The sequence below is a fragment of the Cupressus sempervirens genome, chromosome 11 (assembly GCF_028749045.1).
Source record: "Cupressus sempervirens isolate cs-2001-9-10 chromosome 11, ASM2874904v1, whole genome shotgun sequence".
In the NCBI taxonomy this organism is placed as follows: Eukaryota; Viridiplantae; Streptophyta; class Pinopsida; order Cupressales; family Cupressaceae; genus Cupressus; species Cupressus sempervirens.
The window spans coordinates 567725572-567751068 of record NC_143128.1 but is presented as its reverse complement, the minus strand read 5'-3'; the positions used below and the strand labels follow the sequence as shown (position 1 = coordinate 567751068).

Here is a 25497-nt window from a genome sequence, read left to right as displayed (position 1 = left end):
TTGGTTTATGTGGTTTTTATAGGAGGTTTGTTAAGGGATTCTCACAGATTGCTACACTCTTGACAGATCTTACCAGGAAAGGAGCCTTCGTGTGGACAGGGGCAGCACAGAGGTGTTTTGAGCATTTCAAGCAGGTAATGTCTTCATGTCCAGTTCTAGCTCTACCGGATTTCACGAAGCCTCATTGTGATGCATCAGGTGATGGGATTGGAGTAGTATTGATGCAGGAGAAGCATCCCATTGCATTTGAGAGTAGGAAGCTCCGGGGAGTTGAGAAAAGTTATTCTATCTATGACCAGGAGATGTTGGCCATAATGCATGCATTGGCCAAATTTCGATCATATTTGGTAGGTGGACGTTTTGTGATCAAGACTGATCACAACAGTATTAAATACTTCATGAGCCACCATGATCTTAATGACCGGCAACAAAAATGGGTGACTAAATTGTAGGCTTATGACTTTGACATAGAGTTTGTCAAAGGTAAGAAAAATGTGGTGGCTGATGCCTTATCTCGGAGACCTCACTTATGTGCTCTGGCAGAGATTTCAGGAGATTGGAGAGATCGGATTATAGCAGAGTATGTCGGAGATGCTTGGGCTTCTGGATTGATTTCAGGTACCATACAGGATGATTGCTATGAGGTGATAGATGGATTGATCAGAGTTCAGGACAGGGTTTATTTGATTCCATCATCACATTTGACAGAGGCGATACTGAAGGCATTTCATGATGCACCCACAGCTGGACATCCGGGGGTCTTCAAGACCTATAGGCAGATCCGAGAGCGATTTTCATGGAAAGGGCTCAAGGATGATGTTTAGAGGTATGTCAGGGAGTGTGTGGTTTGTCAACAGAATAAGGGAGAGCACACATTTCTTGCAGGTTTATTACAGCCCTTGCGCATTCCTGATAGGAAATGGGAAAGTATTTCGATGGACTTCATCACTGGTTTACCACGAGTGCAGGGAAGGGATTGCATCTATGTGGCGGTGGACCGCTTGACGAAGTTTGCTCACTTCTTTGCTATTCCGTCTACTTACATAGCAGCACAGGTGGTAGATCTTTTCTTTAGAGAGATATTCAGGTTACATGGGCTCCCCAGATTCATTGTCAGCGACCGGGATAGTAAGTTTATGAGTGTTTTTTGGCAAGAGTTGTTTAGGTTGTGTGGTACAGATCTTACACCTAGCACTAGTTATCATCCGCAAACAGATGGGCAAACAGAGATTGTGAATAAATGGGCGGAAGGATATTTGAGGAACTAAGTAACTACACAACAAAAGGCTTGGATCAGATGGTTGCATATGGGAGAGTATTGTTATAACACCACTTATCATATGTCCATCAAGATGACTCCTTTTATGGCACTCTATGGTTATGAAGCACCTAGCTTCATGGATTTAGTTTTGGGGGACAGTAGAGTGCCCAAAGCCAAAAACTTATTGCAGGATAGTCAGGACATCCTGAAAGTGCTCAAAGAGAATATACGACAGGCCCAGAATCAACATAAATTGTATGCTGATCAGCACCGAATAGAGCGCAGCTTCGAGGTAGGGGATATGGTTTACTTGAGGCTACAACCATATAGACAGTCATCGCTCAAGAAGAGCGGAGCTGAAAAGTTGAAACCATAGATTTTATGGTCCCTACAGGGTGATTCGCAAAGTGGGCAAAGTCGCCTATGAGCTTGAGCTTCCAGAGGGCAATTGAGTGCACAATTTGTTTCATGTGTCTAGGCTTAAGAAAGCCATTGGTCAGAGTGTAGTGCCTTCTGCAGATTTACCCCCTTTGGATGAGGAGGGGAAGCTTGTGTTAGTACCCGAGGCTATTCTGGACACCAGAGAGAGGAAGCTTAGAAACAGGATAGTGAAGGAGTATTTGGTCAGATGGAAAGACCTGCCGGAGGAAGATTCTACATGGGAGAGTGAGCAGGTTATTCAGCAGGCTGGACTGAGATTGCTTGAGGAAAAGCAATTTCAAGGGGGGTGGACTGTAATGTCCCCATTTTAGCAGTTGACCAAGTGTGTGTGCGTTAGCCTTGTTCTACATGGTCCTGAGGGCTAACGAAGGGTTTAATGGGATCTTGGAGTGTTTTGGCCTAGTCATTTCCAGTTTGGGCCAAAACGAAGTTGATTTACTCAGTTTCAGGCATACTTACTATTTTTAGTAAGTTGGCAGGACATAGTGCAGGTCAATTTTGGTGATTGGATTCGATACTCCTCGGTGAGAGCTTTCCGATGAGCTATCACTCGCATTATTCGGAGTCCGATTGCTAATACATTTTAATGCCTAAAGTTTTATTAAAGTAACATCTAATTTAATTGTAAAATATTAAAGTGTTACTTTAATATTTATTTTATGGTGATGTGTACCCAAGGGAGACATAAGGGGTATTTTAATATATGTTTTATATATTACACATCTTTTATCCCACATTGCCCATATGAGTTGAGCGGACCCTTGGAAATAGAATAAAAGGAAGCATTTGTGGCTTCATTAGGTAGGTTGAATATGAGAAGAAATTGGTGTGTGAGTTGCAACTCCGTTCTTGGCATTTGAGGACGTCTATCCTCTCTTGTAACATTCTAGACGTCATTCCCTTGGGGTTTGGCCTATGGAATTCTTTGTTATTGGCTTCATTATCAGGCAGTTTAGTTGCATTTCCGGCTACAGGCAGATTTGGTATTTTGCTCATATCTTCTTCACTACTTGTCCGACGCTTATGCTGCTTGGAGGGAATGGTATTATGAAGGTAGTGGACTGATTGAAGGACAAAGTATTGTAGCAGCAAGTTCGTAAGCATGGGCTGGAGTATTATGTCAATACTGCTGAAGTAATTAGTGAGTTGATAAATTTGCCATGTATTTGGTTTTATGAATTCTGAAAATAACATTTTATTAGCAGCAGTTCATTTCCACTTTGCATATCATTGTAGTTTCTTTCTTGTTTATGTTGTATGATACCAATTCCATGCACGAAACACAACAAACAATAAACGTTTGATTTCCGGAGTTAGAAGGGGTTTAAAACATTAAACGGAGAAATAAGAAGTTGAATGCAAACTGTTTGACATAATTCCTTTCTGCAATTTGGTTTAGTTTTTTGGCATATCATTGTAGTTTCTTTCTTGTTTATGTTGTATGATACCAATTCCATGCACGAAACACAACAAACAATAAATGTTTGATTTCCGGAGTTATAAGGGGTTTAAAACATTAAACGGAGAAATAAGAAGTTGAATGCAAACTGTTTGACATAATTCCTTTCAGCAATTTGGTTTAGTTTTTTGGGACATCTAGGGGTGCCCATTACATAGTACCTGTTGGGTTCTTGCATGGATTTTTTTTCGTGGGAGGGGATTAAAATAAGCTTCACCAAACTTGCCACAATATGATCTCTCTGCCAAAATTATTGTTTGCTTTATCATTGTTGAAGGATTTGATCATCTTGAGCACATGTTTAAAAGTTGCAAACATAGGTTATCCTTGAATGCACCCTATAATTATTACATTTTAATCTCTCGATCTGTTTCAAGAAATACTGGTCGCTGGGGGCTTGCAGTGAGCTTCCCGCTAGTGAGGCTAGCTAAATGGAACCAATTTGTCACAGAGGGATATCCAATGGGGTTTACACCCACAACATCATTTACACATTCAGGTATCCTTGATATCTAGAAGGAAATGGGAACATGCACTTGCCAAATTCTGGACAGGTTGGCACAGATGACATTTATAAAATATTATTCCTAAATTACCAAATAGTCACAAGCTTGACTCTTCAAGAAGCAAGTATATTTAATACTTATCCAACTTATTGATATTTTTCTGTCTAATTGCAAAATTGACATCAAAAGTAATCATGAAAATTTATACTTAGTTGAAGTGAGCTGGTTTTAATCAGCATTATGGTAATTCATTATTCTTTGGCTTGCCAAGTCATTTCCATTTTCAAGTTCTTTAGGCTTTCATATTCGGTAAAAAATGAGCCGTATGGAAGCTTTTTTCCTCTAATGCGATGGTTCATTTATGTATTACCTGATTGCAGGGTTCTATACTCCTCCCACAATAGGTTGCCCAAAAAAGAGAGACCACACTTTGCTTGCATATATATATTCAAAAAACAAATGGCAAAAGTTTCAAGGCAGTTGCAAACGGAACATTTGATAGGTTCAATGCCAGTAGAAGACATTATACTTTATAGAGCCAACAACAAGCTTTTTTAGGAAAAGGAGCCAACGAAAACAATTTTTTTTTTTTTGTCTTCAAGCCGAGAATGCCAAAAGTAATCAAACAAAAAGTGCCAACTAGAGTCTGACCAGTCCAGGCCCCAATTTTGATTAATCCATCTAAAAATAACAGTTGTTTTTAGTCATGTAAATCTGTTTAGTTGAAACATAAAAAAACTGCATTTTCAGGCCATTTTATCTGCACCACAAAATCATCACTGTTCTAAATCTTTCATGGAATTTCTTTTTCTAAGAAGGGTGTATATCATAGTTATTACTGATTTCCTATGACCCTAAACAGTTGTCATTCAAAATGTCTCTGATAAGACAGATCCCTTTAGCTTTGTAGCTTTGGTGGAACAACATTGTGTTAAGGCAAGAGGTTTGCTATTAAGGTAGATTTGCCACCAGATAGAACGATAAACAACAGAGTATGAAGGAGGTCCACCAACAAACATACATGGAATAGAGCAACTTCCTCATCTGAGACCATGCTCCCCATAGTGAGGCAAACACATTGGAGCAAATCTTCTGAAATCAAATTCACCTAGAACAATATCATATAATAAGATATCTTTGCACTGTTTACTCTTCTTAATGATAGATCTATTGATGTTGTTTCTCGCAAGTACTTTCCAGGGTTCATTACCTTGCATGGCTTTGAGAATCCACTTGGAAGCCAAAGCAATCCCATGTGCTCTTAAATCTCAAGACCCAAGTCACCCAACCTTTTAGGCCTGCAAAACCTGTCCCAATTGACACAATGCCAACTTTTATTGCCCATACCATCAGATCAATATCTGATGGTGTATTTATGTGATATCTGATTCCAGGGTCCCATACTTATCCTAGATGACCAGATAATCTTTGTTTTCACTCTACTCTTGGGGAAAATAAGCAATTGACTCTTTTTTAGAAAATTTTAAAATATCAGACTAATCAGGAAATGGGTTAAAAAATAATTATGAAGTTTACTTAGATATTTTATAAGTGTGAAGTCAAATCTTGCACTTTAGGCTTCCTGAGTTGATGCTGATACAAACCATGTGCTTTTGAGGTGACGACAAATTACATGTTAGTTTGTAATTTTCATTATCATATTTAACATTTTTAGATTTGTTTTCTTTTCATTTTCTTTTGCCATTTTCATTGGACAACACAGGTTGCCATTAGAAAGTTTTCCACCTTGCAATGGTGCCATTTTTATACAATAAACTATTCCTAGGGTCCCTATTCCTTATTGCATAACCAAAACCTAAATTGCAAAAGCAGCTTATGTACAGTTTGCTTTTGATTTTCTTTGCATCATATACTTAATGGTAGCCATTTACAGAATCAGCTCTGTATATTTCTGAGTGACAAATAATTGCTTCTAATTAAGTTATTCTTCCTTTCCAGGCGATTGCATTGAAGAAATTGAAGGAGTTGACATCATTATTGAGATTATCTAAAGAAAGAGTTCATGAGGTTAAATATTTGGTTGAAAAACTCACACAGGGGCAATGGGGTGCAGGAAGATGGTTTGAAATTCTAATTGGTGCTTGTATCTATGTGATCATTAGACAAAGTCATCTTCCTTTGACAATAATAGAGGTTGCGGTATGTAAAAGCTATATTGGAACTTGTATTGAAGTGGTTTCGTAATTGCCATTTCTGTAGTTTTGTGGAATTGATTTTTTATGATTTTTCTTTGTGTTCGTCTGATTTTTGATATCAGCTTGCTGTCAAGAAAGGGCTTACAAAAAACTCATGGACTTATTTTCTCCTATGAAGTGATGTATACACTTTAGTTGGTTAAAATTTAAGATAATTTATCAGAACTTTCTTTGAAACAAAATGGTTGGTTACAATTCTAAATTGAAACTTCTGGCAGTATAAGAAACTGACATTTGTTGAGCTTGATTAATCAGTAAAGTGAAACATCTGCATAAATTGATATGCAAAATGAAGATCTCTTTAAGCATTTCTTGTGGCCTTTGTAAATAATTCAGTTCCATCATGTTGTAGCATGAATTCAAGTCTATTTGGCAAAGTCATTTGAATCTTATGACATGTTTTTGGCAATTAAATTCTGTATTTATTTGGATTTGATGTGTTTATAACTTTATACAGGTCATCATTAACTGTAATGTCAGTGAACTGGGGCGAATGTACAACAGAGTGCTCAAGTTTTTAGATATCAAATTGGTGAGTAACTATTGTCTATAATGCATGCTGATATTGGTGGAACATGATTATGGAGTCAAATTAGCTAATTGAATAGAATAATTAGCAAGTCTCACAAATATTTTATAATTCTAGCACTATGGTGATGATTCTTTATGGAAAATGAACAAACATAAATAGAAGACCAGACAACATGGTAAGTAATGAGAGCTAGTATACTGATCAATGCAGCACTGGGTTGTTGATATCCAGCAAAGTGATCAAAGCTTTGATTCTAAATACAAATGAAAATCCCAAAATGAATCCTTGAGTTGGCTGAATCATCCATACAGTGGCAGAAAGAGAAGTGTTGTGATCTCCGTGTAGTGTTTGTGATTCTGCATTTAAAAATTCAATATGTCTTTTAGCAGTATCTATTAGTAGGAGCGGAATGTTAATAGATCAGAGCTTGGTGTAATTTTTTTTTATTGTTTACAATCATATGTTGTCACAAATGGGATCAAGAAATCCACATTATTGGCATTTCATATTTATTTTTTCTCAGTAACATCAAATATATTTAGGAGGGTTAGTAGAAATAAGCCTTAGTAAGTAAAGCTTTGAGGTAATTGAGGCTTTACTTCCTTAGATACATTATCTCCGGGGCCTAATTTCTTTATTTAACTGATAATTTGTTTACTGCCCATTGGTTGAAACTTGAAACTAAGCAAATCAACTGACTTTGTAAGTTTTGCGAACACAATGGATGATTTGGTATATATTTGTGTGTACCTTGACATCTTTATGTCTACATCAAAGAATATTTTCATTTGTTTAGTGATTGACATTAATGTGAAAATAAATATATTATAACCTCTATTTAATATTCGTTTTGTCATTTCAAATTGCAAATTTGTGCAGCCAGACGTCGATTTATTCATTTTCTTGGAGCGAGTAATTACTTCCTTCCCATTATTTTCTGTAAGTACTTGGACTTGCTTCCCCATTAGAAATGGTACCTGGAATTAAAATGCATTTTCATTTCCACAGTAGAAATACATTTATATTTTCTTTTCCTGATAACAAATGCCTATAAGTGACTTTTGATCAAAGATTATGGTCACAAGATTTTTACTGAACTTGTCTTGGATTGTGGAAACAGCCTTCCTTCTTTTGTATATTAGTCTACTCTCATCATGTAGATAGGATTTGATGACTTTGATTTTGAAGCTAAGTTGTTGCTTTGAGTAAACTGTGGACATTGTGTATAACAATTTTGCCAATCTATTTTTTGTTTCTAGGTTTAATACAACGTTAGGTATGGCTTTACAAAATAATAAAGTAGTACAACTATATACATTGTTTCCAAATAACATTTTTAATCAGAATATGCTTATAAATTGAACATAATTTACAGCAAAATTTAATTGAGTTGATAAATCAAAATGGTTTAAACTTTATAGAATTTGAGCAATGGTCAAGTCTTAAATCTATTTTAGGGGCTTACGATGAAAATGATCGATTCCCAACCACCCTATCCTTAAACTCACAATGCACATGGAAACTCAATATGTCACCATATTTCTCTTCATTGAGAGCATAAATGTTATCCCTTGGTTCATGACACTGTAACTGTATTCAAATTTCAACAACTAAATTACGAGCTAGTGCAATAAAAAGCCTTAGATATATATTCGTTGGTATTCAAAAACACATAAGAACATATAGTTTCTCAACAGCAATTTAGCAACAAGATAGCAATACTAATTACTATCGAGTGATTTCTTTTCATATGAGTGCACAAAACACTTATTTAAGAAGCTTAAGAAATCTTTACATAAAAACATACATACACATATATAGTGCTACAAGACTAGACTTGCCTTGGACTTGGCGATTTATTTTTTTGACTAGACTCAAATCCACTGCCTAGACTCACCAAAGAGTCAGCAAATTGAAGAAGCCATGAGACAAAGATGTCTTTAAGGATTTAGAAATCTTTCAGGCTACACAGTAAAATAATCAAATAGAAGCTACTTTGATCACAAAGAAAGTACTTATACATTGATCATATTTTGTTAGTTGTATAAATTAATAAAATTGTGAAATGTTGCAACACAAATAGATTGTGTGATCAAATGAGACAGCCCCAAGGCTCCTTATTGACTTATTCAGTTTTGTAATGTGATATACTAGGTATCACAAATGGACTTACGCTATTCATTCAATGGATATAACATGCTTCAACTTTTTCCAACCAAACAAATTGTAAAGGGAAATGGTTTAGGAAACTATTGTACCCCTAGAATGCAAGTGATAATGAATGCCTCTATGACTTTAATAGACTAAGTTTAGGCATTAACATCAACGAAGCTAGTGCAATCTCCCAAGGTAAATGCGAAATGCTCAAACTATTACCATTCGGGTAATACTATCCACCAATGCATATCACTGTGAAAGCAATGATTGAAGTTAAGCTTATGAATATAGTAGTTGACCATGTGAGACAAACTTACAATTAGCAAGAAACTAGTGGTTTGGTCTTATGCGAGTTCACCAAAGTGCACCAAAATATCTTCAATTCAAGTAAATAGTACTTAATCAACATGAAATAAATTCCCTAGTCGAAATGAGAAAATGCATAAACGATGCAATACTCCAAAGCAACACAAGTATTTCACAATGAAGACGAACAATGAATTTGCAATTACTTTGATAGCGTTATGACGACAATTTCAATAGGACTTTCCCTTTTACAAATGAAAGGTGAGGTTTTATATAGGACCCCTAAATACAATGAATGACCAAAGATTGATTTGAAAATGACGGCCAAGAGTAACTCATAGAAAATCTTAATGAGGGTTGTGATAAACATTAAATGCTCATCCAATGACAATGAGGCACAACCCTATGGGCCAATTGGAGAATTCAAAAGTAGGAGAACCAATAGGAAGACACTTAGTCATCCAGCAAATCATCTTGAAGAATATGTATGCTTCTTTCTCTTGCCATCTTTATTTGAATTCCACTTCCTTATCCCTAGGAATTCTTCATTGATCTTGGAATTCTTTCTCCTAGATTTCTAAACCTTATGGTAGTTGAATTCTTTGCACTTGGACCTTTACTGTTTTGAAATTCATGCCTTTATCTCCATGGCGATCCTCTTGATTTGTGTGGCTTATTCATATTCCTTGCTTGTGAATCTTGTCCTCGATTCTCTTGGAGTCGTTTAACCTCGTTTGAACTTTATCTCATTGAGTCAAACCCCCTTCATTTCTTAGGATTCCTAATCATCATTATCTTTACAGGGATCCTTCCCATTGAACTTGATGTAGGAACTTCTTGAGTTCAAAGCAATCTTGCATCAACCAAAGCATTTTTGTTTCCTGTTGTTCTTGTTTTGCCAATTCTTGTTTTACCAATCTGTACGGATTGAGAGATTAATGGCAAGTCATCATATCTTTGAGTTAGCATTTGCTATGATCAAATTATAATTAGCATCCAGTCCTAAGCACATTCCTATGTACAACCCTTTAGGTTTTGTATTGATCGAGTTATGTTGGATTTCTTCTTGAGTAGTGTGTTCTTGCTAGTTTGTGACAAATTTGAGAATTATGGTTTTGTGATGGAAATCTATGGCTTGTGATGATTTGGGGTGCATACTTCTATGTTCTTGGATCATGCGAGGACCTAAATCTCAGATCACCATATCTAACGAGTTTTCTATAATGAGTTCTATACAATTTAGGACATGACGTATTTGTGGTAACGCGTTTCCTATTCTTGGGGAATGTAATTCAATTCTCAACTGACTTGCGTGTTGTGTGACCTATATCGGATTGTTATAGATCACTAGAAGGGGTGGATAGTTGATGATTGTGTAGATTGATAAATTAGCGGATTCAAGGTCTTTAACTAAAGATTTCTTAAGTAACTCGGCCTTTTTTGCCTAGCATGTTTGAAGGCATGTTGCCGACAAATTGTAATTGCATTTTAAGAACTGATTTCGAGACTCATGCAAAGTTGAATGTAGACCCCAAGGATTTGTGTAAAATTGAGTATTTTATTGAATCTATTTATTATTCAATTTCCACCTCCAATCCTTCAATTTTTTAATTTTCTTTTGATTTATTCTTGTTTTTCTTTCAATTCTAGAGGAGAGATTTTTAATTTGGTCATGGATTTTTGTTTTTAGATGTTCAACTTCATGGAACGGGTGGAAAAATGACCTCCACAAGGACAAGTAAAATCCTTAAAATTTCCGTCCTAGGATTTGTCGAAGTATCTATGATGGAATGTGTAATGTCTACTTTTTAGCTCACCATGGTTGGTGGTTTGAATTAGCCTATTAGTGGCCCTTATAGACTAAGTTAGTTGGTTAGGGAGTCCTAGTTAACTGTTCAATGAGCCAATACCGTTCTAGAGGTCAGAAGTGTTCAAGATTTCTCTCCATTTGTATTAGTTTGGACTGACTTCAGTTGTAGTGATGACCCTTGACACCTTTGGTTTGATTAGGTTAAAAAATTTACCAATTATAGTAAGTTTGAGATTGATAGAGATGGACCCTTATTATGTTTAGTAAGCTGGTTAGATATGTAGTGGATTCAATGGTTGACTCCCTAGTTCAGAGAGAACTGAAGAATATTGAGTATTCATGGAGTTATGTTGTTTTAATTATTAATAAAGTAATATTTTATCAAAAATTATTGATTTATGGCAGATTATGAAATCAGGTTATAATTGCACTATAATAAAGGGGGGTCAATTCATCATTAAAATGAAGCCAAATGACTTAGTCATTTGCATTTATAATGTTACTTATCAAGAAGAGGCTTATTTATTACTAATTCCCTAACTCAATGTGAGCACATGAAAATAAAACAATTTATGAATTAAATACAAAGGAAGCAAAGTCATTTTTACATGAGAAATATAAAGGGAGTTATAATTTAACTATGAATGCAGTCTCCATCAAAATTAAATATTTTTTCAAGTTATGTGAGGAGTGAAGCTTATTATGGAAATAATTGGTAAAAAATCGAATATTATTAACTAAGAACACAATGTTCTTATGGAGTTTACAAGAAATAATGTTTCTAAAAAGAATCATACAAATAACAGAAATAATCTATCATACAAGATATTGGCAATATTTACAACTGACAGTTAAATATAGAAATAATCTAACTTGCAAGATATTTTAATGCCCTCCCTTAGTGCTCAACCTATAAACAATACCAAGCTGCCCCTTGAATTTGACAAACATCTCTAGAAGTAGGGACTTGGTGAGAATATTAGCAGTCTGGTCTATCGTAGGAACAAAGTGCAAATTTGTGGATCCATTTTCAACCAGTTGACAGATGAAATGATAGTGAATATCAATGTGCTTGGATTTCTTATGGAAGAACAGATTTTTGGCATGTTTGAGCTCCCCTTGATTGTTGCTGAAGAGGTTTGACAGGATTGCTCGAGACATATGGATGTCGAAAAGCATCCTACAAAGCCAAACTGCCTCACAAATTGCTTTGATTGTATCTCGATATTCAACTTCCTTGGAGGAAAGAGATATTGCCTGTTGCTTCTTACTAGTCCAAGTGATAACATCGGCGCCGAAACTCAAGACATTCCTTGAAGTGGACCTTTTGTCATCAACAAAGCCTCTCCAATCCGAGTTTGTGTAACTGACGAGTCGGGGATCTTTGGTTTGTCCATAGAGAATGCCAAAATCTGATGTGCCTTTGACATAACGTAGAATGTGCTTTGCAACAATCCAATGATCTGAAGTAGGATTTGTCACAAAGTGAGATATGTAACTCACTGCAAAGCTGAAATCAGGTCGAGTGGAGATGAGATAGAGAAAATTGCACACTAGTTGCCTGAATGCAGATTCATTGTCAACTTGAGAACCAAATTTAGTTGACAATTTTAGACCAAACTCCATAGATGTAGATGTAGGTTTGCAGTCCTGCATTTTGAATTTGTCCAAAAGAGCCCATGCATACATAGATTGAGAGATAAAGATTTCATGTGATTGCTGCCGAACCTTGACACCTAGGCAATAATGTAGAAGCCGAAAGGTCAGTCATGCCAAAAGACTGACATAAATTTTATTTGATTTCATGAATTCAAGATGTTGAACTACTAGTGATAATTAGATTGCCAACATAAATAACCATAAGAATGATGTCACTACGAGTAATCTTGACAAACAAATTCAAGCTAGGGATCCTCTGGAAACCTTGATTTGTGGTTTACTCATCAATTTTTGTGTACCATGCACAAGGAGCCTATTTGAGCCCATGTAGTGCTTTCACCAGTTTAAGTACCTAATGTTCTTTATCAGAAACTTTGAATCTAGGAGGTTGTCATAGACACCACTTCTTGTAGATCACCATTTAGGAAGGCACTTTTGACATCGATGGCAAGCATTTCTTTGATGTTGATGGATTACAACCGCTCAACCCTTAAGTGTTTTAGGCTTTCAAATGCAATTAGGTGTCGGTCTTGTAATTAGTACGATTCCGGTGCCTTCTATTGATGGGTCACACTCTAAAATGAAAGGTCGAGTGAAATTTGGTAGTGTTAGACCAGACAGGAACTCACAACCATTTCCAATTTTTCGAACATTTGTTGTATGTGTTCATTCCATTGGAAAGAGCCCTTCTCTTTGAAATCTATCAATGACGCACTGAGTTGTACGAACTCCTTCATGAACCTTTTGTAATAATTGTACAACCCAAAGAATCTACATAGTTTCGAGAGAGTCATCGATGGTGGGCAGTCCAGAATGGCTTGAATTTTTTCCTGATGCATCTCAACCCCTCAACTATTGATAATGTGTCCCGGATATAATATATCTAGTATTCCAAATTAACATTTGGACCTTTTGGCAAACAATGACTGTGACTCCATAATTTTGAGCACTTCCAAATGCCTTATATGTTCCTCCCATGTCTTACAGTAAATGAGCATGTTGTCGAAAAACACCAACAGGAAGTTGAGTAGTTGCTATATGGTTCATACAAGATTGGAATTTGACCATAACATTGGTCAACCCAAATGGCATGACCAAGAACTCATAATGTCCATAATGGCAACGAAAGACTGTTTTCTCTGCATCATGCTCCCTAATGCAGATTCAGGGATATTTGGAATGAAGATCTATCTTGGAAAAATAGATTGCATTGTGTAACTCATCCATCAACTCATTGATCCTGGGAATTTGATACATGTTTTTTATGCTCTTCTTATTTAACGCACGATAGTCCACACACATCTATAGGGTTCCATCCTTTTTAACTAACACTACCGGTGAGGCAAAGGGAATAAAACTGGCCCGAATGCATCCCTTGTCAAGAAGTTCCTAAATTGTCTTTTCAATTTCATCCTTAAACTTCTTAGGATGACGGTATGGTGTGGTGATGATGGGCTTGGCACCAGCCTCAAGTTCAATAATATGCTTAAGACCTTGGTGTGGAGGTATGCTTGGTGGAATGTCATTGAAAACCATTTAATGCTTATCCTATATGGCCTAAAGCTCATCATCTTGGTAGTAACTTTTTTGCCCATTAAATAAGTTCTATCGAGACCAAGCAATGTGCTGCCTAGACAATGTCATCATATCGAAAGATGGCCTCCATCTGTCATGCCGATTTCTCCTTTAGTCCATCATTTTCCATTCCTCTCAGAATAACCTATTTATCATTATCTGTAAAGGAGAACTCCATTTGCTTGAAACTTTGAGTGTACTCATCAAGAGTCTTCATCCACTGGATGCCTAGAATGACCTCCATGTCTTCTCGATCTACTATAAAGAAGTTGTCTGTCACTATATGGTTTCCTATGGTAATGCTCAGTTGTGGGACTAGATGGGTACATGATAAGAGGGTTCCTCCCACGACCTCGACTTGGAATCCCACATGCACCTTTGTAGGTAAACCACTTCTTCGCTTCACAAGTGATGACACAATGAAATTAAGTGTAGCCCCACTATCATGTATCACTATGACCCTTTGTCCCTGGAGAGTCCCTTGTACTCGGAAACAATGCACCTCGGGCTACCAATAAGAGCGATAGTGTTACATTCCAATTTTTGCCCTAAAATTTTAACTGATTATAGCCGTTGAACCAAGTTATTTCTTTATGTTCATGTGAAAATTGAATTAGTTTATTATAGCTGTTGTTATATCATGTTAGTTATAGCCGTTTCTTAATCCTTCATGTTCATGTGAAATTGAATTAGTTAATTATAGCCGTTGTTATAACATGTCAAATATAGCCGTTGCTTATTCCTTTATGCTCATGTGAAAATGAATTAGTTAATTATAGCCGTTGAATTGATTTAATTATCATATGAAATTGAGTTAGTTAATTCTAGCCGTTGTATTAATTTATTCATGATCATGTGAAATGGAGTCAGTTAATTGTAGCCGTTGTACATATATGATGAATAAGTCAGTTATTATGATATTGATAAAAATCTTAACAGTCACTTGATGATTTTAATTATCAATTTATAAATCTTGAATTGATGTTTTGGCGAGTATGTTGTTGTGACTGATCATAGGATGAAGACCGAAGAGAGAGGGGAGGCATTGTGAAACGAGGTCATCGGAAGGGGATGGTCATAAGGTTCAGTCATCAGAAACGACAGGTTTGACCTAAAAACCACCTGGCAAGGTTATTAGGACTTGGCAACATAATTTCATGGTGGAACCGCATGAGCTATAAGTAAAACAATATATATTAAAAACAATACAAATAAACATAAGTTCTTACCTTTAAGAAATTATCAAATAATAATATCATTTAAATATTATTTTATTCGCTTAACTATGATCATAGATAAATAATTATAAAGTGGCATCATTACATTAAATTCATTAATCCAATAATGCCACCTTACAATTACGTACCCATAAACTTAATCAAGAAAATAAGATAATATAAATAATAGTAATTATTTAAATAAACTCTTCATCAGCTGCGATGTGAAATTGGTAGATGGCAAGTTCCAAAGGAAGAGTGGGCAGACAGAACATGTTTATTCTGCAATATGGGAACAGTTGAGACAGAGCAACACTTTGTCAAGGAATGCCTGGCTTACAACGACATCAGATCTGATTATACAAAAATTCTACAGAACAAGGACTTCAACTATTTATTCGAGGAAGATCAAGTGAAGAGAACAGCGGATTTGATTATCAAAATTCAGAGAAGAAGAGACAAGTTAACCAAAACTTTGCAACTGACTAGTTTGGCTCCTGACTCGAGAGGGTGATTGCATGGGTCCCATAGACTACTTTAGTCTCGTGGACGTCATTAAAATCTATCATATCATATCATATCATATCTTCTTTTCTTTTTAATTTTTCCCTCTTTCTCTTTATTTCTTTCTAGCCGATTGAATAAAAGAATTCGGATATGATCTTGAAACCGATGGAAGCCAAAAGGTTTGGCTTGTATCTTTATAATGAAACCATCAAGCATAACTCGACACTCATATTCCTGGCTTTAGCGTCCATTACTACTTTAGGCTTTCAAGCCATTTGCATCCGAGTTTCCCCAGCTAGCAATCAAATTAGTTGCAGAAGTAAAAGAGGGTTTTACCTTGCATACGGCTGAATAAGCTTGCCATGGTTTGGAGTCTTCTCAAGCATTCGAGCTAGTCAATAACTCTGCAGTGTCACGTAAGGTTTTATAATTGCATACAATGAAAACATCTTCCGTTCCATACTATTTGTTAATGCATGGTAATCGTTCCTGTAGCAGTTGTACTTGTTCTTCACCTTCAATTTAAGTGTGCCAGTATTATTGTAGAAACTACGATCTGAGATTGAAGTTTTTCTTTACCTTTTTACTCTGCCTCTGAGACAATCGTAATGCAAGAAAGTGAGTGAAGTCAACTAAGACTTTTTTATAATCAGTATGACCTTCTTAAGATCAGTCAGTTGCCATAACATTAATTTCCTTTTCAAGTCTGAAACTTTCATGATATTCGTATATGCAATAATCTGAATCCTTCTTGAAAATTTGTCATCTCGAATTACATTCATTTTTGCTATGTGATATAATGATTATTAACTGAGAATAAATGATAAACTAGAGTACCAAGGAGTTCACCAGGCTAAAAGCCAGAATATGGAGAAGAAGGTACAATATATATCTAAAAAGTTAATTGATGGCACCAAGGAATCACCGGCTAGATGGCTTGATTATGATGAGGAAGCATAGATGAACCTATTAAAGAAAAATACAAGAATGAAATCAGAAACCAATATACACATAAATAAACTAATGCATTCGCTCATGCAAGTTCCACTTCTGAAATAAGTTGTCAAGCTGAGTGGCGGAGATCGGGTTTTAAACCCACATTTTGAAATCCTTGGCTAGGGTGGAATTAGGTAGATTTGCCGGAAACAATTGATCTTGTTGTTGTCCAGAGGCTTTAGTTATTTCGTCGAATAACTGTTGGGACCTCAACTCACGTGGATACTTTGATGGCTGGATCAATGAACATCCCAAGCCTGACCTCGGGGTAGGGAGGGCCATTCTATTAAATTAGAACCTGTGGGGATAAGTAAAGGTCTGCGGGTGGGAGGTTAAGCCTATGTCAATGCTTCTCCTCTCACCAAAGCTAGAGCTTGGACAACCGATTAAGGAAGTTTCACAAATAATCTGTATGTTCTTTTAAATCTGTAACTTTAGTTTTTCTTTTCAAGCTTGAAAGTCATATACTTTAAATTAGTATGTTGAGATAGTTAAATGATCATGTATAATTCATTTGAATCTCTTTTCAAGTACATTTATTTTCGGTTAAAAACTAGAGGTGGTTAAATAATTACTTTCAGCTGAATTAGTTGTAAATGTTTTAAATCTGTAATCTTGGAAGTTTAGCATTTGTAATTTAGATTTATTTCAGTTTAAACAATAGAACTATGTCATGTGAACAAGACTAAATCAGTTAGTTCGAGACTATAATTTAGTTTGTAAGAAACCACTATTTTACAGATAGTGCCTTCTTCCCATATCGGTGCAATGATCCTCTTAGTATAGTATATGTTAACCTCCTTGGAAACTTGCTTACCATCCCCTTGGGTATTGGATGCTCCCGCTCCTTGGTGTCTTGACATTACCTAAATGTAGTGTATTTTTCCTTTTCCAAAGTATCTATGCCCAAGTTACCATGACTCTAGTATCCTTATTGAATGATGTTTTCTTTAGATGGTGCATTTTGTCTTTTTCCTTCTGAGCCAATGTTGGTTTGGTGTGGGAATAATTCTCAGAAGATGAAGCTAATGATGTCACCATGCCTTGGGCTTTCTTGATTGCCTTGAGGTTGAACCCTTTTTTCCTTACCCTCAGTGGTTCCATTAGTCCATCTATGAATAGCACGATTTGCTGTCTCTCTAAAATATCCGTAACCGGCATAGATAGTCTCTGAAACTCAGTAATGTAATTGATAACCAACGCGGTTTACCTCAGCTGAGCCAATTATTTGAAATTAAGTTTTGGATCTTTACCATCAAAACAATCTATAAGCTTTTCTATAAACTCGACATAAGAGTTTACTTGGTCATGATCGAGAGTAACCATACTGCAACGCCACCATTCATGTGCCACTCATTCCAAGTGGAGTGTGATGAATTTAATTCCTTCTTATTTGGGTAAGTGGAGATAGATCTAGCTTGCCTTACTTCCTTTTGAGGTCATCATTAAAGTGACCACACTAGTCAATGATGGAGTACCTCATTCTCAAATCAGCATGGTCTTTGTAAGATGGTTCATCCCTTGGAGAAAAAGTTGATATTGAGGACTAGGAGCGTGAAGGATGACGGTTTGCCCTTCCTATAATTGAATTATTGCTATGTCCATTATATTCTTCAAATATTTTGCCTATGGCCAATTTTTTTGTAATGTTTCCTCAATGAGTCGTTGAGTGTCATTGATTTGGGCTTGATTCTTGATGAGGTCTTCTAGTAGAGACATGACTTTGATAGTGGGGTCTTGGGAATCCCCCGTTCTACCAAGCGATACCACCTTCCTTTCTAGGTATAAACTTGCTTTCACTTCCCATAGGTTGGCAAGGTCCCCAACTCTTATACCACTGTTATGTACTGAACCTTGTAGGATGCCTTTGTTATCGGTCGAGTTAGTTTGATGATGGTGAACTCTGCAATGAATAACAGATCATACATCAACAAAAGATGGGAATATGCGTACGAAGATGACCTAGTCCATATGGTAGAGATGATGTACAACCTCAAGAGTGAGCCATATGGTCAGGGTTGACCTATGTAGGCATGCAGTGTCAATGATGGTTTGTACGGGGAGACAATCATGTTTTGCAAGTGCAAGTTAGAGGGTCGTACTTTGTTTGAGACAATTGTACGAAGATGTGTGGTTATACGGTGTTTGAGACAGTTGTACGAAGATGTGTGAGGATGCATGGTGCAATTAAGGTGCCTTGTCTAGCGGGTGTATGATGATCAACTCAATGGAGTATGTTGAGAGCGAATGCTTGGTGAAATTTGAGATGATTTGAGGGAGTGGTTCGTCATGTTAAATTTTTAGTCAATTTGGATGTCTTTATCTTATATATATATATATATAATGAGGTATAATGTAATGTCCCAATTTTTAGTAGGTTCCTACAATTGGCTTGGTCAGTTCCCCATCATGACCCTTGTGAGTTGACAGTGGGATTTGAGGGTCTCAATTTTGGGGTTATAGGCTTTCCAACAGCCTGTGGTGTGTTTTGGCTCCGTGTGAAGGACTTACTATTTATAGCAAGTTAAACTATTGGTTCCGATGAGCTCAATTGAGTTAGAGGAGTTGAGTGATGCTCTCTTTTTTTATTTCGGGCTTCCAGTTAGGGCTTCAAGAATCTTGAAGGGAGCGTCTATTATAGTAAGTCACCTTGTCAGGTTCATTCATCGTCTTTCATCATTAGGATCACTTTGGTGTTGTTAGATTTTGATTCTAATGCTTCTTTAGTTGTTTTTGGAAGACAGGTGAGTTATTATTGTTATTCATCTAAATACGTTGAGGTTGCTATTTTTGTTGGTCACCTCGGTATCATAGCTTGTTGGAACCAGGACAAAAAAATTTAAATTGTGGAAACAAGAAACAGTGGCCTTGCGTGTTAGAATAGTAAGTTATGGTGGAAAAGGTCATTTTTTGCCAAAGGAAATTAATAAATTATATTAATGGCACTTTATTATATTTTAATGTTGTGTAGAGGAAGCTTCTAAAGTGGAGTTATTTTGGGAAATTGGTGCCATTTGGAGATTATAAATATGAGGACATTTGATTATTTTATTTTGCTTTGTCGTCTTTGTTACGTTTCTTGAAGGTCTGATTTTATGTGCCCTTGCTGAAGTATAAGGGTTTGAGACTAACTTTCTGCATCAATCCACTGCTGAAGTAAAGTGGTATTGATTTAATTTTCAATCTAAATTGAAGAGACTTCTCATACTGTGTCTACTGTGGTTGAGAAGTGACTGGCTTGCTGAAGAATTTAGTTTTAATTCATTTGCAATCATCTCTATTGTTGGGTGAGGGTTTAGTCTACAAAATGGAGTTTGGTAATTCTGGATATCCTAGTTTATTCGATTTGCATCAGAATTAGTGTGTTGGATTTAAAGATTGAATGCCAAGGGTTCTTGTGTTTGGTGTGATTTCTATATCAGTTTTGGGCAGCATTTGTAAGGGTAGATTGTGAACGCTAGATCGAAATTGGACCAGGCGGCTTTCAATTTGACATTGCGATTACATTCTACAACAAAGCCCAGGTTCTTAATTTGTAAAATTCAGTTTATATTACACAGTTTGAAAGTATAATAGGCTGGCTTCAAATTCTGATATATAGCAATCAGCCAACAATTAAATTCTCTTTTTATTATATTGCTGTATGCTTTGTCAATGAATTAATTTAGAGGCTACTGTGAATCATTTCATAATTGTTTATTGGCATTTGGTATTTATTATGCAAAACTTATAAGGCCAAAATTAAACAAATTTGTGATCAGTTTGTTGTACATCTTGATATTGTGTTTGAAAATTTAAGACATCATATATTCAGTGGTAATTGGGTTGCTTGCCAAGTGTTTGACAAAATGTCAAACCATTGAAATGTGAAAGAAATTGATGCTTGATTTAGCTATAATCAGACAGGTTTATTACATATAATTATATGTGTATTTATTATATGAGATAAATTAATATAGTAATAATATATATAACTATGGTTATATTTATTATAATTATGTTATTATATTTATTATTAATTAACAAATAGACATGTCTCTTAAAGGGACATGTCTATTCATGGCTTATGCTTATTAATATGAGGAGAGCTACCTTTGGAACACATATGCCACATATTATGGCAATGTTAGTGCATTTGCAGCGATCCAAAAAATTGAACACGTCATATGGTGGGATTAAGGGATGTTGTTGTGTAGTTGATTTGTGGAAGGATGATGGCCAACCTAATTATGTATGCCTCCTTGGGTTAATGTAATCAATAATTGGACACTATGGAGAGACCATGAGATAATTGCCACAATAATTCTATTATTGCAAACAATGATGGCACTCCAAATATGCTTGATCCGAAGCAAAGTATACCGAGTAGAATAGGGTGAGGGTACGAATCCCATTAAAATTGTACCAACCAAATAGGGAAGCTCTTTCACTTCTGAAATGGTGAAACAGAGAAGAACTCCAACTGGAATTCACAATACAATAAAATAAAATAATTTAAGTTGCATACTTAAAACATCCTACATGTAGGTCATAAATACCCTGTCGGACGAAAACTCCGAAGGTGACAAAAAACACGTACGATAAAAAATAAAGATGGGCTCAAGATATTCATAAGTCAATTGGAATACAAATGTTATTTTTAAATTTTATTTAAAGATGGGGATATTACAAGGTGCAATAGCTTTATTGCTGAAAGTATGCAAAACTATGTAGTCTTATAAATAAGACTATTTTGCTTAATAGGGCCAGTAATCATATATAAAAAATGATTTTTCTTTATTTACTAACCACTAGAAAGTGTTCATGGTCTGCCACTCCTTGATCACATATATGTTTTATTTCCAACTTGTTATTAGATAACAGATGGAGACATCACAACTTCCCTTTTGGTCTTGGTTAATGCCTCTCATCTATCTCCTTCTAGGGCATGCATTAGGGTGATCTTTTATCCCCCTTTCTTTTTAATTATTATTGTCGAGTACATTGGCAAACTTGTAACAAAAGAATGTCAAACTCATCCTCTCAACCATCTTTTGTTTCTAGATGATGTAATGCTCTTAGGTGAATCTATTGGAAGCTCAACAATTGCAAAGGTTTCGCTAGAATTTTCCCTAGAGTTACTAGTCAGCTTTTCGACCATACTAAATCTAGCATTATTTTCTTTCATAGCTCTATCAAAGAGTAGGATCAAATCCTTAAAATTTCTCACTTTAGAAGAGGGTCTTATGTGCTCCAATATTTGGGATACCTCTTGCAAGTAAACAAATAAGAAATTGGCATTGGATTATAAACAAAGCTTGAATAAAATTGATGAAATGGACTAATAAATGGCTTTCCATAGGGGCAAATGCCTTTGGTTGAGGTAGTCATTCAAGCCATGTCTATATCGAGTTATTTCTCGATCTTGAATTTTCTAGGTAGAATATTGATATAACTAGATTTTCTTTGTTAGAAATTGCTGTGAAGTGTTTTGCAAGATAAACAAAGGTGGCCTCTATCAAATGGGACGCCCTTTGTCAATTTGTGTAGATTGATAGCTCAGGTTTAAAATCTTCGACCATGCTTAATAAGGTTTTGATACAAAAATTTATTGGAGATTGCTAATAGTTTTGGCTGGCTTCTTGCCTAGTAATATTAGAGCTATGCATCTAGAGAATAAAACCTAGAGGATTATTCAATTGTCTTTTCCCTGTAAGGGATCTCTTAGTCTCTTGTAACAAAAATTTGAGAGAGTTGTAAAAAAGCTATGTTGCTGATTTGGGCATGGGTGCGGGTGCAATGGTATGACAATGATTTCTTGTGTACAAGTATAGGTATATGTGTAATATAATAAATTATATATAGATTATATATATTTAAAAAGAATAATATATATATTTTTAATTTTTTTTGATAGGTAATAAGCCGAAGCCTAGATTATTTATTATTATTATTAAGATTAATTTATTATCATGTGTTAATCTCGAATACATTTGAACCCAAGACCTCCCCAATGAGAGGCTCACAACTTACCATTGCATTGGAGGCTCTTGCCTTTATATATAATATATTAATTATATAATAATATTATGTATATCAGTATTTAATAATGTTAAAATAAACATAAAATATTCATTTTATTTTATAAATAATTATATTGATTACACAATATGAAAACTATTGATAGTGTGGAATAAAAGTAAAATGCCATTTAAAAAAGTAACAAAAACGTTTTAAAAAACATTAGAATATAATTATAATGTTTAATAGTTTATATTACATTAAACATATAAAAATATAACTTATTTCAAGTGGTCATTCTATGGTTTCAATAAAATTTATTTTTCTCTTCATGCTCATGAGAAGACGAGACAACAGAGAGATTGATGTGAGCTTATTTCCAGAAGTGAACTCATAAGGCATCTGAATCCATGTCCAACCTAGATGGGTGCAACTGTTATTCTCGCCGACCTTGATAACTTATTAAAAAAGCATTTGTTTTGTGTTAATCAGAATGGTTAGAGTGCTAACTTTTAGACATTTCTTGGGACAGTTATCTCCTATCATCACTCAGTTCCTAGAGTTAAAAGACTATCACGGTTGGTTTGCATGAAATAGGATGGATCGAAGTTGCATATTACAATTGTTCCAATGCTCATCAATGGGAGATATGGTGGTGTTGAATCCCCTCTTTGGGATAGCTGACCCACATTGGTGAAGTGTGACAATCTCAAATAGATAGTCCCTTTGGATTATTTTTTATAAACTTCCTTAATGTGTAACTTTCTTAGGATTTGTAGACTTGTAGATGAATATATTGTTTCTTTGGGCTATGCTGCTCTAAGTAGCAATACTTTCAATTTGTTGAAGAATATATTTAAACTTTTTTGGCACCCTGCAGTCTGGCCCAAGGTGAGCTTCCTTGTGTAGTTGTTGATAAACAAGAGAGTATTAACTAGGGATAAACTCATGAAACATGGCGTTTATGACCCTTTTCACTAATTTTTGTTTTTGGACAACGGGGAAATTATCCCTCATCCATTTTTGCTATGCCGATGATGGTCTCTTTATGTTAGTTTAAATGCACAGTGTTAAATCTTCAATGGGTCAACATTCAATGCACCATCTTCCTTGTCCAAATAATAGCTCCTATCGTCTGTAGAATTAGAATCTTCTTTAATCCCAGCTCTTTCTTTTTTCTTCCTTGCCCTTATAAATTGCTTGAAGAGCTTGTTTTGCTTGATATGTGACATTTGTAGGGCATCTTTTTTGCAAGAAATGGTGTTATTTCTTTCCTCCTTTGCCAATGTCACTTGAAGTGATAATCACCACCATTAATATCATTCAACATGCGTTGTGTTTAAACTTGGTTATAACTGAGACCAATGTATAATGTGTCTGTGCAAACTCTATATAATGTGGCATAATGATCAAATCTGCAAAGGCATCTTAGTCCAGTCTGTCATAGTTGGAGCTATTTCATCCAAATGATTTTATAGTAAAGTTTGACATCAAAGACCACACAAAAGTTTGAAGGCACGAGTATTTTTTTGATAAAAAATTGCAAAATTCAGTTTAATTCTTTAACTCATGACATTTGTTGTTGGGAGACAGACTCTGTCGTCCAGTTGTAACTAATTCAGAGCATAAAGATAAGAGCATCCATAAATTTCCTATTTTAAGAAAAAATGGTTTGTAAGCATTTAGCCTAGTTTTTGAGTTCACTTCTAGCCTACTTGGTGAGTTGGGCAGAACTTTTGAGTTTTTGGAGTTCTTAGGATGTGTCTTGCAAGGTTGGCACAAGTTTAGATGGTCACATGGAGCCTCTTGGTGCTTTAAGAAACAATTTTCAACCTTGTAGGTGCCCTTCAAACTTCTTGGGAGGAGCAGGGAATTATTAGTAAGTCATCCAGTTGCTTCAGTTCATCATCATACACCTTATATATCACTGTGATATGACCAAAAAATACATAATTATGTCATTTTGATACTTTCTGCAATTTGGGTAAGCTATTTGCCTTTTTTAATTAATTCTTTTAGTTGTTTAATGTTAAAAATATTAAAGGAGCATTGGTTAAAAATATTATAAGTTGGATATCCACGCTGGGGGGACATTGCACTTCAAAAGGATATTAATTCCTCCAAAATGTCTTTGCGAGGGAATTAAAAAACTTATTCTATTTTTAAAATTTGTTTGTTTTCTGGTAAAAAAATTAATAAAGGAGGCCGAGGGCTCATTTCAGAGGTTGGACTCCAAAAATTTGTTTCATTTTTTTGTTGGAGAGTACTTGAGCTCTTGCCCTCTTGAGGGCAAGAATCCTCTTGGAGTTTCTGGTTTTCGAGACCAAAATCCCATTAGCTAGTTGAGTGGTTCCATATAGAGATCACCATCGTGCTTCAAAAGAAGGTACAAGAAGCTCACTATGTTGGCCTTACCTTTCATTGTGCTAGGCTGCATCTTTGGAGGAGTTTGCCGATGAAGGTTTTGGACTAAATTAATTATAATAAACCAGTTGTTCTAGTTTGATTTTCAAGGTTGAACAGGTTTTAAAAGGCAGATTGGTTATTTGTTTAGCTATACAACATTGTTGAACTATTAAATATAATATGATACATGGAATATATGCATTCTTTAATATCTGTTCTAATTTTATATTCTTATGTGAATATATTTAATTTGAGAATCGTAAAAAGAGTAATAAGTTAACTTATTTTTAATATAAGAATTTAAAATAAGAATTATAGATGTAATAAATATATGGTTTGAGCACAAACTATTGAGGCTTTAATAAATTGATATATTGATCAATTAATATAAAATCATATGAAATAAAGAATAAGGGAATGTAGTTGTTATAATATAAGTAATTCTCGTC

General features: G+C 35.3%; 1 protein-coding gene across 2 annotated transcripts in view; it reads left to right on the top strand.

The window, feature by feature from the left end:
* Positions 1 to 25497, top strand: part of LOC149530897 (POLLEN-EXPRESSED TRANSCRIPTION FACTOR 2) — a 139514-nt gene that overhangs the window by 16158 nt on the left and 97859 nt on the right. Inside the window, exons 2-4 of one of the 2 annotated variants that reach the window (XM_089809781.1) lie at positions 5627 to 5827; positions 6341 to 6415; positions 7295 to 7354. In XM_089809781.1, the coding sequence (XP_089665907.1) occupies positions 5627 to 5827; positions 6341 to 6415; positions 7295 to 7354 (336 nt within the window). The remainder of the gene's footprint in view (positions 1 to 5626; positions 5828 to 6340; positions 6416 to 7294; positions 7355 to 25497) is intronic. The other variant, XM_089809782.1, reaches the window with a different exon arrangement.